This window comes from Lissotriton helveticus, chromosome 1_1 (genome assembly GCF_964261635.1).
Source record: "Lissotriton helveticus chromosome 1_1, aLisHel1.1, whole genome shotgun sequence".
Classification (NCBI taxonomy): domain Eukaryota; kingdom Metazoa; phylum Chordata; class Amphibia; order Caudata; family Salamandridae; genus Lissotriton; species Lissotriton helveticus.
In genome coordinates, this window is record NC_136057.1 from 1,808,130,003 (window position 1) to 1,808,143,028 (window position 13,026).

At 46.9% G+C, this 13,026-nt stretch overlaps 1 protein-coding gene across 2 annotated transcripts in view; it reads left to right on the top strand.

Moving 5' to 3' along the window:
* Nucleotides 1-13,026, top strand: part of LOC144753085 (cytochrome P450 2D6-like) — a 382,600-nt gene that overhangs the window by 278,343 nt on the left and 91,231 nt on the right. For both annotated transcript variants that reach the window (XM_078640876.1, XM_078640882.1), the window contains one exon: nucleotides 3,318-3,478. In XM_078640876.1, the coding sequence (XP_078497002.1) occupies nucleotides 3,318-3,478 (161 nt within the window). The remainder of the gene's footprint in view (nucleotides 1-3,317; nucleotides 3,479-13,026) is intronic.

The window sequence follows — 13,026 nt, forward strand, 5'->3', positions numbered from 1 at the left end:
ACATTTTGTATAAAGGAGAGCGACCCACATATGCAATTTGAAGCAGACTCACAGAACCTACTTCTAATGACTCTTGTTTCCCTGCAGTAAATAAACGCTGATCTTTGACGCCGAAGGAAGTGTCCCGTGTCTCTGTCACTTGTGCGCCGAAACAGGTATCGCATGAAGGTTATAGGTGTTGTTCCCTGGCACCGCTGGTTCTGTTAAAAGTCCAGTCCTTCACTGCTCTGAGCATCTTGGTAAAACACTATGGTACCAATGACAGGCCGAATGGTAGGCATTGGAACTGATAAAGTTGGTCTTGCTTTCTGAATGGAATACATCTCTGACTCATTTGGTTGATTGGAATTGAAAAATATACAATTTTTAAAATCTAGCTTTATTAACCAATCTCCTTCTTGTAACAAATCTCTGAGAAGGTGAATCCCTTCCATTATGACATTTCAGTAAGTTACAGGACTTATTACTAGATGTCATCCTTTCTCTCTTTCACATGCGCAATCACACCTTTCTCTAGCAACTGAATGTAAATGTAAAATGTAAATGTGTTTGTATTTATATAGCGCCTTCTACCCAGAGGTCTCGTAGCACTGTATTCATACCACTGTGGAACCCTTCCTGGCTTTCCTGTGAAATGTCTACTCCTGGGCACCCCCAAGGTGAAGCCAGGCATCCAAGCGCTACCCGGGCCATTGTTGAGAATTAAGTAAGCTATTGCCCAGAGTCACAGAATGGGACCCATGATTAGACTAGGCACCGAGGCGAGAATTATCAGGTCCGGAAAATTGTGTCCAAGAGCCGCCGAGGCGGGACTTGAACACTGGTCCCGGGCCAGACCTCTGCATCAGGGTCTGCCGCTCTAACCATTGAGCCACGCTTCTCCACTTCTCCTGTCAGAGACTTCGGTAATTCTTTTTGAAATTATAACTCCGTTGGGTCCTTTGCACCACAACATACCTCCACAACGTACCCTTGCATAGTCAGCATTACCCAAGCATCTGATGTTATTTCCAATCAATTCTTCAGATAATTCATTAAACTTTCTTCAACTTTAACAAGAGAAATACCATAAGTAATCTTCTAGATTCACCTTAAGAGGAGGTTTTTTTTGCCTACAAATGATATATTCCTTCCATCTCTTACTCTCTGTAGAAAGATTCCTGATTAATACTGTTATCCTCTTACCCGGCAATACCCTGATTACATTGGTTCTTGAAAAATCCATGGCCGAGAAGGTACCCTCTCATCCCGGTCTTCCATATAAATTTCCACCTAAAAACAATGCACATAGAGCTGTGTGCCTTATCTAATGCTGTGAAATATTTTACCACTCTTTACCCTTCCTTCTCTAAAAATAAGTCATTTGCTTCTTCCCTTGGCTCTTTCTGAGTTAATCGACCCATTTATTTTTATTTTCTTTAACAGAGCTTTTTACCATTCAGCAATAAGGCCAGCATTAGCTCTTCATAAAAAATATTGCTCGTTGGCACCACCCTATGAAAAGAGAAATATTCAGGTCACCTTTATGATAAGCTACTTACACCAAATCCAGTTTACGTGCCACAGGACTCAATTTACCTAAAAGCCTACCTTTACATTGTTTAAGAATACATTTTAAATGCTTCCAGGGTCTCTTCTCACCTTCAGTAAATAGGTAACTAGTTCAGGATGATCATTTTGAGTTAAAAGGTCCTACTATTGGACATGAATTAACAGCGCTCATAGTTACTCTCTCTTCTTTCACCAAAGGCTTTCTAATCCACAATTTAATATAATCCGTCACATTTTCTGAGGGCCACCAGCCAGAACTGTGGGGTATCATCTCTTTAGAATAAAATAATTTTTTGACCTAATGTAACCTTTAAAATATTAGAGCAACTTCATTAAAATCCATAGATTTGTTTTGTGAACATTTGTAAGTATTTAAGTCCAAAACATATTCATCTACATTATTAAGGTCATCATTAAAGTAAGCTTGTTTCAAGACGTCATCTTTTGCAGGGTGAACCAGCCCTGTTTGTGTGGTTCTTTGGACACCTCTGACTTCTGTGTTGCCAGCGACACATTGTTTTTTGCTGACTTGTCAGTATTCCCTAAATGGTTCTTTTTTTCGCAAATATTTCCCATTAGTAGTTTTATTGACCACACATTCATCTTCAGATAAGGACCAGAATTCCTTATTATCACCTTTCTTTTTCCATGATAAGACATCTTGGAATGCCTCATGCACAGATTCCTCTACATGTTTTAGAGCCATATTTTCAATGATCTCTTTCTGACCTTGTTCTTCGCAAGGAAGTGCCATGTATATATTTGACATTACTGCCTAATCTCAAAATCTCTTCTGATAATACTTATTCAGGCAAGTCTCCTTCCTTACGTCTTCTTTATATTTGTTTATATTGCATAAGGTAACTCATAAAATGATTTCACGTAACTGTGATCGCATAGTTAACAAATACTTCCAATTTTCCACGAAATTCCAATACATTTTCTCTGGCTATATAAAAAAATGTCACCTCAGAGATGATCTCCGTAACAGAATCTGATCTGTTCGGGAGACCATCAGTAAATAAACAACCGCACACTGAGTTTTGGGTGCATTTTAAAAGAGCATCATATGCCCAAAGTCAAAATGGCGCATCAGGCAACCAGCATGCATGTAAAGCATCCTTCCAAAGAAGTATTATACACATTTTCCTAATCAAATACATTAGAAACTGCTTCAAAATGCCCTTAGATCAAGTGCTTTCTTCTCGGAGACCAGTACTAAAATAATCTGATGAAAATATATATTCCAACCTTCAAATCTTCGCTAGATAGTTACATAAATACTGATTGTCATATGCTAAACAACCACCAGTATTGACTCTGTCCCGACCTTCCCACATGGCCCAACTGCTCTGTTCAAAGGGCCTTATTCACGAAGGAAGCTTACACTTTTGAGTAATTTACAACTTTTGGCTATTCACAAAATCTGTGTGCAAGATACTACAAAGAAAGTAGTAAGTCCGTCAATAGTGTAACACCCACCGAAGAAAATAATGGAGGTAAGGAATTAAAATGAACCCTATTCTATGCATCACTTAAAAAAAATGCCCAGGAAAATCTTCCTATATTCCATATTGTTTTTGGCTTGGCTGCCTGTTCCTGTCCCTTCCGTTCTAGAGCCCAGTTCAGTCCTGGCTGTCTGTTCCTGTACATTCAGTTATAGAGCTAAAGAGCTGCTGACCACATTTTTCAGTGTCAGAAGCTGTGTTGTAATTTTTATCCATAAAAAAGTTTCACTTTGGCTTTCCTGTGATTTCTCTTTCCAGGCCGCCCATTTGACCCATATCTCATGCTAAACAATGCTGTGAGCAATGTGATCTGCTCCATCATTTTTGGAGATCGATTTGAGTATGATGATAAAAAATTCCTAACGGTGATGAGGCTATTTGAGGATATAATAAAAACTACTGGTGAATTACTTCCACAGGTAAGTCATGAATACTACAGTAGCACTCGTTCACACAACCTTTACTAAGGCCTCAATTATGACTGCCCTGTTATATTCTGATGAGTGCAGTGATAGGAGTTACCACACACTGGAATTATGAGTGCTCCAATCACTCCCACACCCCACATTTTTCCTTGAAAATGTCAGCAGATCAGATCTATCACAATGTAATGAACCAAATAAATAAATACCTCATCCCAAAGTATTGGAGCTTACCAGGCCCGGTGGTTACCTAAGCCTTCGCCAGTGAACGTGTAATGCAACATTACCTCTACGTCCCTCGTCCTCGACCCAGTCATCACTCATGAGGTATCCCACAAGACAGGAAACAAAACAGGAAATGCTTTTAGGCTCCACCCCCCCTCCTGCCAGGTGTTATATGACTCCTAACCACTAGAAGCATATCCTGTTTTGTTTCCTGTCGGAGGTTTACTTGATGGGAGATGCTGGGGTGACTGACGGGCACTTACCTGCTTCATTTGTCCTGTGGATCCTCCTCTGCTGGTTCTCAGGAAGGCTCCCGTGGACCGTCGTGGGATTCTTTGGAGTTGGGCTGCTGGGCTTCCCTGTCTCCTCCTGGGCTCGGGAGACCTGTGCTGCGTGGCTCCGTGGGTCTCCCTGTTTCTTCCTGACCGGCTTTGTTGATGACACTGTTCATTCCTCTGGAAGGCGGAGTTCTGGACCGGTCCTGCTGCACTGAGGTGCAAAGGTAGGCATGTGAGGCTGTAGCGCTTGGCCGTCTCTTGGGCGTGCTCCTCCTCGTTTTCCCCCCTCTTCTGCGAGTGTGTCCCTCACCAGCATGTCGTACTGTGCTGTCGGGGCCTCGGTGTCAGCTCGTCTGTGGTGTGACGATGGCTGGCGTTCGTTGGCTTGCTCGCGCTGCTGCTGGGATGTCCCTGCTTCATTCTTTCACGGCGTGGGAGCTGGTACACGATTAATTGGACAGGCGCCTGGGTGTGCTCCGGGGCACCTGTCTTGGGAGGCGATTTCCTGCGGGGATGTGGTTTAGGGACCCGCGCTGGCTGTTTGGCCGCGTGTTCGCTTTGGTCCCGCCCCTCCTCCTTGCATAGTTTCTTTTTTCGGCCTCGATGGTGATTGGCCGACGGCGGGACTTGCCTCTTCGGATGTTTTCCGGGTAGGGGATTGGTTGTTTTTGAATTCTTTCGGCCTCTGCAGTTCTTTCCTCTTTGGGGGTTAATTGGTTGGGGGTTCGGCCTTTGTATATACGCTGGGGGGGGTGTTTTCTGTTTGTGGTACTCCTGCTTCTTTGCTACTTTGTATCAGTGAGAGTTAATTATGGGTAAGCACCATCGCAAGAGGAAGCGTTCCTCTCCTGTTCCTTCCTCTTCCCCTGGATCCAGTGGGGACTCCGCAACTCCTGCGAAGCTTGCCAGGAAGGATGATGATAGGATAAAACACCTTATTCTGGAGATGCTGTCTGATCTTAAGGCGAACAGGAAGGCTGCTGATGGTCTTTCTGGTGCTGCTGCCTTTTACTCAGATATTTCCTCCTCTGATGAGTCTGATGGGTCTTCTCTTGCTGCTGTTGAGCTTCAGGGCAAGTACATTTCCAGGGATCTCTTGCCTGATATCCTTTCCCATGTTTGGGTTAATATGGGGTTTCCTGATGATTCTGCGCCCTGCTCCTCTCAAGATACGCTCTTGCCTCAATTTAGGAAGCCTGTTGTCTCCTCTCCGTCGGTGCACCCTTTTGTGTCTGATGTCCTGCTGAAAGAGTGGAGCGACCCGGATCATATCGCTATGCCCAGGTTTGTGTCCAAGCTTTATCCTTTGCTGGATATGGCGGATTCATTGCCTGATTCTGTGCCGGTGGACTCCATTGTGGCCCGTCTTGTGGGTCGTCCTTCCATGGCGGATGATAAAATTCTGAGGGACGGTGTGGATAAAAAGGTCGATTCGGCTCTGAAGAAGTCTTATGCTGCCTCTCACCTTGCTATTCGATCTGGTGTTTATGGGGCCTATGTTGCCCAGTCTTTGCTGGCTGATTTCAAGTCTCTGTTTTCTATGATGCAGGAGGGTGGCAGCTGTCCGGAGTTACTGGAGTCCATGTAGTGCCAGGCAGAATTCCTGTCGGACATCGCTTTTGATTCAGTGAGGGCTTCTGTGATGTCCTGTGGTTCCTCTATTGCTGCCCGTCGGAACCTGTTGCTGCGGGATTGGAAGACGGACGCAGCCCAACGTTCCATGGCTTTGAGGATGCCTTTCACTGGTACCCGTCTGTTTGGTGACTCACTTGAAGAAAAGCTGCATAAGGTCTTTAAAGAACACAAGCATTCTTTGTCTTTTCGTGACCATCCGCCCTGTGGGGGTTCCTCCTTCTCCGATGCCAGGTCTTTCCGCCAGCCTTCCAGGTTTCAACAATCCTCCTTCAGGAGTCAGCGTGGCACTGGCCGGTCTTTTCCGCGGAAGTTTCAGAAGAAATCCCAGTGGGATGCTGGGTCTGGCCCGCAGCGTTCCTGACTATGCCGTCCAGGAGGTCATTCTCGCTGGTGGTCCACCTGTGGTTGGTGGGAGACTTCGCATGTTCCTTCCTGCTTGCCGATTGATGACCTTCGACAGATGGGTGCTGGATGTTGTGTCAGGAGGTTACCGGATCGAGTTCCTGTCCCCCCCCCTCCGGGGTGGTGGGGACCCAATCTCCTCGGGATGCCTCCCGCCGTATGGCCTTGTTGGAAGGGGTTCATCTTTTGGTCAGCAAGCTTGTGGTTGTCCCTGTTCCGGAGATATTCCGGGTGGTCATCAACCTTCAGGGTCTGAACTTGTTTGTGAAAAATATCCCGTTCAAAATGGAGACTCTCCAGAAGGTGATTCCGCTGATCCAGTCCGGTTGGGTGTTCTCCACTCTCGATCTCCAGGATGCGTATCTTCACGTCCCAGTGGCTGTGGGGGATCAGCGTTTCCTGCGCTTCTGCCTGGAGGGTCAGCACTGGCAGGTCTGCGTCCTTCTGTTTGGTCTTCGGTCCGCCCCCCCGGGTGTTCACCAAGGTGGTGGCTCCCTTGGTGGCACATCTCCATCTCCTGGGGGTGTCCGTGTTCCCATATCTGGACGACTGGTTGGTTCAGGCTCCGTCCCTGGGGGTCATGTCTCGCCACCTTTTCTTGACCATGACTACGCTCAGGGAACACGGGTTCTTGATCAACTTGCCGAAGTGTCACCTAGTGCCTGCCAGCCGGAGAACCTTCATCGGTGCCGTGTTCGATTCTGTACTGGACAAGGTGTTCCTACCGGATGCCCGGATTCGTCGCCTTCAGTCGTTGTTGAGGAGGTTGTTGTCCCAGGTTGCGGCTCCCCTCCTGCAGTGGCTGGAAGTTCAGGGTCACATGGCTGTATCTGTGTTTACCATGCCCTGGGCCAGGGTTCATCTGCGCCCTCTGCTGTGGCATGTGCAGAGGTGGGTCCCCTTTCCTGTCTTGGACTATGCTGTTCCTGTGCCTGTGTCTCTGGACTTTGTGGCTGCTCTCCAGTGGTGTCTGGATTCCTTCCTCCTTTCCAAGGGGATGTGTATCCATCTGCCTCCTCCACTGGTTTTGACAACGGATGCCAGCGCATCGGGCTGGGGTGCGACTCTGGATCATTGGGCGGTGCAGGCTTGTTGGCTCCCGTCGGAGTCGCGCAGGTCATCCAACTGGAGGGAGTTGTCTGCCGTGGAGAGGGCGCTTCGTTTCTTCCTGTTTCGTCTGAAACGTTGCCATGTCTTGGTGAGATCGGACAACACGGTGACTGTGGCCTATATCAATCACCAAGGTGTGACCCGCAGTTCATCCCTGAATCTGGTGGCCTGCTCCATTTCGGACTGGGCGGAGCAACATCTTCTGGCCCTGTCTGCTCAGCACATTCGAGGTGTGGACAACGTGGTGGCGGATTCATTGAGCCGGAGGCTCCCTTCGTCTCTGTCCCTGTGTCTGGCTCCCCGGACCTTTCGGTTGCTTTGGATGGATGGATGAATGGATAGGTTTTTATATAGCGCAATATCACCGCCAGGTCTCAAAGCGCTTTGCATTGGGAACCCGTCCTGGTTTTTCCCTGTGAGATAGCCCCTACTGGGTATCCCCAAGGTGAAAGCCAGGCATCCCGCCGCGGGGGCCGTAATGGAGATTAAGCACGCCATTGCCCAGAGTTGCAGAGTGTGAACCTGTGATTCGAGTAGGCACCGAAGCGAGAATTACCGAGTCTGTGGACATTTTGGGCTCAAGACCCTGCCGCGTCGGGAATTGAACCCTGGTCCCGGGTCTGATCTCAGCGTCCGGGTCTGCCTCCTCTAACCAGTGAGCCACACTTCTCCACTTTGCCAGAAGTTCGGGACTCCGGATCTGGATGTGTTTGTCTCCCGTTCCAATGCCCTGGTTCCCCTGTTCTGCTCCAGGTCTCCGGAGGTGGGCGCCTGGGGGGTGGATGCCTTGTCTCTCCAGTGGCCTCCTTGGCTTCTTTATGCCTTTCCTCCCTCTCCTCTGATTCCTGCCTTCTTGCTGAAGGTTCAGCTGGCGGGGGCTTGGGTGGTGGCTTTTCTTCCACACTGGCCGAGGAGGTCTTGGTTTCCTCTGTTGCTGGGCCTAGCGGTGGGCCCTCCTTGGCTTCTACCCTGCTACCCCTCTCCTCTGAGGTCCCCGTCCCCCCTTCTGGTTCCTCTCAACTTGGCGGTCTGGAGGTTGAACGGTTGTCTCTTGGGGTCCGTGGTCTGCCCGACCACATCGTTTCTGTAATGCAGGCCTCTCGTAGGCAGTCTACCTTGGCTCCCTACTGGAAGCACTGGTCTTCTTTTTCAGGGTGGTGTTCCTCCTTTGGTCTTTCTCCTACCTCTTGCCCTGTGTCTTCTGTTCTTCAGTTTTTTCTGGATGGCTTTCAAAAGCACTTTGCTTTGTCTACCTTGAGGGGCCAATGGTCTGCTATCTGTGCCTTCCGGGATTCGGATTCTTTTCTATCTTCGGATGGCTTGTTGGTTTGTCGCCTCTTTCGGAGTTTCTATCTCTCTTCCCCATCTGTTCGTTCCCTGGTGCCCCCTTGGGATCTTTCTTTGGTGTTGGGTGTTTTGCAATCCCCCCCTTTGAGCATTTGGAGTCGTTGGACCTTAAGTTCCTGTCCTACAAAGTGGCTTTTCTGGTTGCTATTACTTCTGCGAGACGGCTGGGGGAACTTACGGCCTTGCGTTGTTCTCCTCCGTTTTTGCGTTTTCTGGATGACGCTGTGGTGTTCTCTTTGGATCCTGGGTTTGTCCCCAAGATCCACTGTCAGTTTCATTTTTCTCAGGAGCTGGTTCTTCCTTCTTTGTGTCCTTCTCCTTCTTCTCCTTCTGAGCTCTTACTTCATTCCTTGAATCTGAAGCGTGCCTTGTCTGTTTATGTGGCTAGGTCTGAGGGGTTTTGCTCCTCTGACTCCCTCTTTGTGACCTTTGGTTTGGCTGGTAGGGGTAAGACTGCCTCCAGGCTTACTCTGGGTCGCTGGATTAAGGCGGTCATCACTCTAGCTTATCTTGGTGCTGGTTTGCCTTGTCCGGCGGGGGTTCAGGCGCGTTCCACACGGGGCGTGTCTGCCTCTTGGGCTGCTTATCATGGTGTGTCTCTTGATGAAATCTGTCGGGCGGGGACTTGGGCCCGAGTCTACGTTTGTGAGACACTACCGGTTGAGTTGTGCCCTTTCTGACGGACCAATTTTGGTCGTGGGGTGTTGCAAGCTGTGGGGGTTGCCCCCCCCCGCTCTGATTCTGTGTGTTTTATTAACCTTTCACTTGCTGCACTCCTTTGTGTCTGGTCTGTGTTTTGCTGTGTATGGTGTGCCAAAGGCCTGGTTAGGCGTTGCTTTGGTATGCCTCATGGGTAATGACTGGGTCAAGGACAAGGGACGTAGAGGTAATGCTATGATTACTTTTCGTAATCCCCATTACTCGACCCAGTCATACTTCCCACCCTCCCTCCCTGTCCAGTTGCTTGGTGTGTCAGGATATGCTTATAGTGGTTAGGAGTGATAGAGCATCTGGCAGGACGGGGGGTGGAGCCTAAAAGCGTTTCCTGTTTTGTTTCCTGTCTTGTGGGATACCTCATGAATGATGACTGGGTCGAGGACGAGTAGGACTAAGAGTAATGGGGATTACCAAAAGTAATCATAGCATTTCTGAACCTTTGGTTATTGGCTTAATAACGTGGTTATAACATGTTACAAATACCAAGGGTCATTTGATATATTTAAGAGCAGATACATAAAAAGCAAACAAACATTTAGAAACTATTGGAAAACTAAAGCTGTGTTTTTATTTTTCCAAATTTCAGATGAGTCATAGTATAGAATGGCAAATTTAACACCTTCCTGGTACTTATTATGACTGTGTCTTTTTGAGTTACCTTTAAGCACCGAAATAGTGTATCCACAAGCAACACATTTTTTACACATTACTTGGAATGAAAGCACACCCCAGAATGCACCCAATGGTGGACAACTATAGATAGCATACGTCTGTATGCCTCTCTGTCAAATCTGAAGTATTTCATCTTTTTCCGAGATCCTGTAATGGTGGTATGAGTAAAGTAAAGTCTCATTTCATGCAGAATTGTTAGAAGCACTGAAAACATGAGTAATCACAATCTACGGTGCTCATTGGATCATTGTTTATATTACCAAAGTGGCGAGGAGAGTTCTAGGATTTCTCATAAATGGGATTTTTCAGGAGGTGTCCCGATTCATGAATTTTGCTTTCTAACCCATGGAAGCAAACTTTGAAATCAGCCTAGCATTGATGGTTATTAGTAATTATAGAGGCCTGCAAGTGACTCTTAGGAGCTGGAATCAGCCATAGCCTCCGTGAATGTCCACATTTGTTTGTCTTTTCTCAGTTTCCCTAGTTTAATTTAGTGGACCTGCTCACCTGACTGCAACTGAGGCATGTCTGTGGACCAATCCGCCTTTCCTACCTTGAAGAACATCTGCTATTGCTACTATTTCTCATATGCATGCCTGTGAGGTACCCTTATCTCACTTCTGGATACCCTATTTGGAAATGTCAGCTTCTATGCCCGTAATCAGTGGGTGTTGGGTTGCTCCTCTGTCGTTCCTGTGTGGACTTGCCCGACCATTTTCAACCGCACCTTTATACAGTGTATGATTTGGGTTGCTCCTCATTTTCCTACTTATTTGCAATTTTATAGCATTTATAAGACCCGTGGGAGTCAGAATGGTGAATGGTTTACAGTGAAAAAAACAAAGATACAATAGTGAAAGAGATTGCATATGAATTAACAACAAGAGAATAGTGTGCAGACACGGTAATATACATTTTCAACAAAGCATGGCCTGATCAGAGAGGGAAGACCAGGACAGTGTCTTAGAGAGTTCAATAAATAGAGATTGAATGGGTAGAAGTAGGCTTACAACTATGAAAATGTGAGGTATACTGTCACTTTTCCTTTCCGCTAACTTTGTTCCGCCTAGGGGGAACTATTATAGGGCCAGATATTTAAGTAGATATTTCTTGGCACCAGAAGTTGTTTACTGCTGTTTTTGAAGTCTTCGTAGGAGGAATTGGTGCTGATATATGAGCTCACTGAGCTCCATGTACTTGGTTCATTTCCAGCAAAGGATCTGGAATTTATTTTCAGTTTTTGAACCTCGGAGATTTCAGGAAGAAGGATTAAGTGCTCTGTAGAGAGAGTGACAGCCTCATACCTTGAGTTTAGATAGAGATTTTGGGGTGCTGCCATCAAAGTCTTTGTAGGTGATATAAGTTGTTGTGTGCATGAATCTAGCTTCAGATGTGAGCCAGCTGAGGAAGGGGAAGAGAGGAATGATATGCTTCTCGCTGCAGCATTGAGGGTTACCATCAAAGGGGCTAGGTTAAATTTAGGACAACCTGTGAGCGACTTGATTTTGTAGGCTACTCTAAAGATAAGGAGGGTTTAAACCACTTGTTTGAAATCTGATTCTGGGGTAAAGGACTTAGGGCCTGATTATGACGGTGGACGGACTGCCACCGACTGGCCGTCTGTGGCGGTCTGCCCAACGAGAGCCTCTCGGTCCGACATCTAGACTACAATACTGGCAGATGGACCCACAGTTGTCGGGAGGGAGACTGACACTTCCTCAGGATCAGTGATCCCAACAAGGCAACAGTTGGATTCATAGTCTCAAATGTCAGCGGTGCCAGGGCAGGCACCACCATTGGGAGAATGATATCCTTTTCCAACAGCCCTTTCATGGTGGGAAGACCGCCAAAAAAAGGCTGTCGGAAACAGAATGTGGGGGCCCTAAACAGGACCTCATCCATCATGGACAATTGTAAAGTAGCCCTGGGGGCACATGTGGTGCCCCACGCACCTCCATGCACCATGTGCCATGCACCACCTGGTGCATGGCACACAATTCATGGATGTGCAGACTGTGCTCCTTTTCATGGTGACATGCTGCAGAGCTTTTCCTGGGCTGCAGCACAAGCCGCCGTGAAATGGAGCACTTTGCGACACCAGCCCAGCAGTCGCATTGCAATGCGGCAGTCAGACCGCCACCTGCTTGTCAAGCAGTCTCCTGACCTCTGCGATACCGGGCAGCGATCCGACTGCCCTCCAGCTATCATAATCAGGCCCTTAATATTTTGGAGCATCCTGATATCAAGTTGCCAACTTTTCATTGTGGCATTTCTGTGAGATTGCAAGTTTAGATTATTGTTGAGGTTTAGCCCAAGAAACTTGGTAAATTCAGTGTGCTTAGGATGTCAGCTTAAAATGTCTAGTGAGTTCAGTCAGTCTTGGAACCCGGGTCTAACTGTGAAAGGAAGAAATCAGGAAAAATTCTGTATTCATTGGGTTTAGATTCAGGTGGTTGGAGGAAATCAAAGTTTGATTGTCTTTTAGGATATTGGCTGAGAAAGAATATGTCTACTTTGGATCGGACTTCCAGATATAGCTGTGCCTCAATGGCACATAGACGGTTGAATGGGTAAAACTGTTTCCGGTTGGATGTTCCCTGTACAAGTTACTCCCCCACATTGAAGATACAATTATTAGGACATAAGGCAGCCATCAAGATACGTTTTCTATTTGATTCTATACATAGTACAAATGCTTCCTATTAAGATCCCTCTTTACATTATCCAAATATTTCAAAGTATACTATCCGGTGTTTTCGGGCTGACAAATCTCTGAAGATTTTGAGATGAGTAATTTTCTTGAGCCATTAAAGATTGAGGCCCAGCAGTTCCAGATGTGGAAAGTATTTATTAGCTGCCAGTCTAAAATATCTTCTCGAATGGTGTTTAACATTTGATGAAAAAGCATACTAAGCAATTCTGTTGCTCATTCCCTGTGCTCCCTTTCTTGCATACCATCTAAATACCTCCAGGAGAGCACTGCCAATGTACCCATATACCATGCTAGCATAATAGAGGATTAGATGTAGAAAGTTAAAAACTCAAGGATTCATTTAGCGATTGGCGGAGCAGGAACACTGTGGTAAACCTGCATCGTTCCATCAACGGCATAATTGAGGATCCCCTTACTTTATCTCGAGTCCGTCAAACACTGGGTTT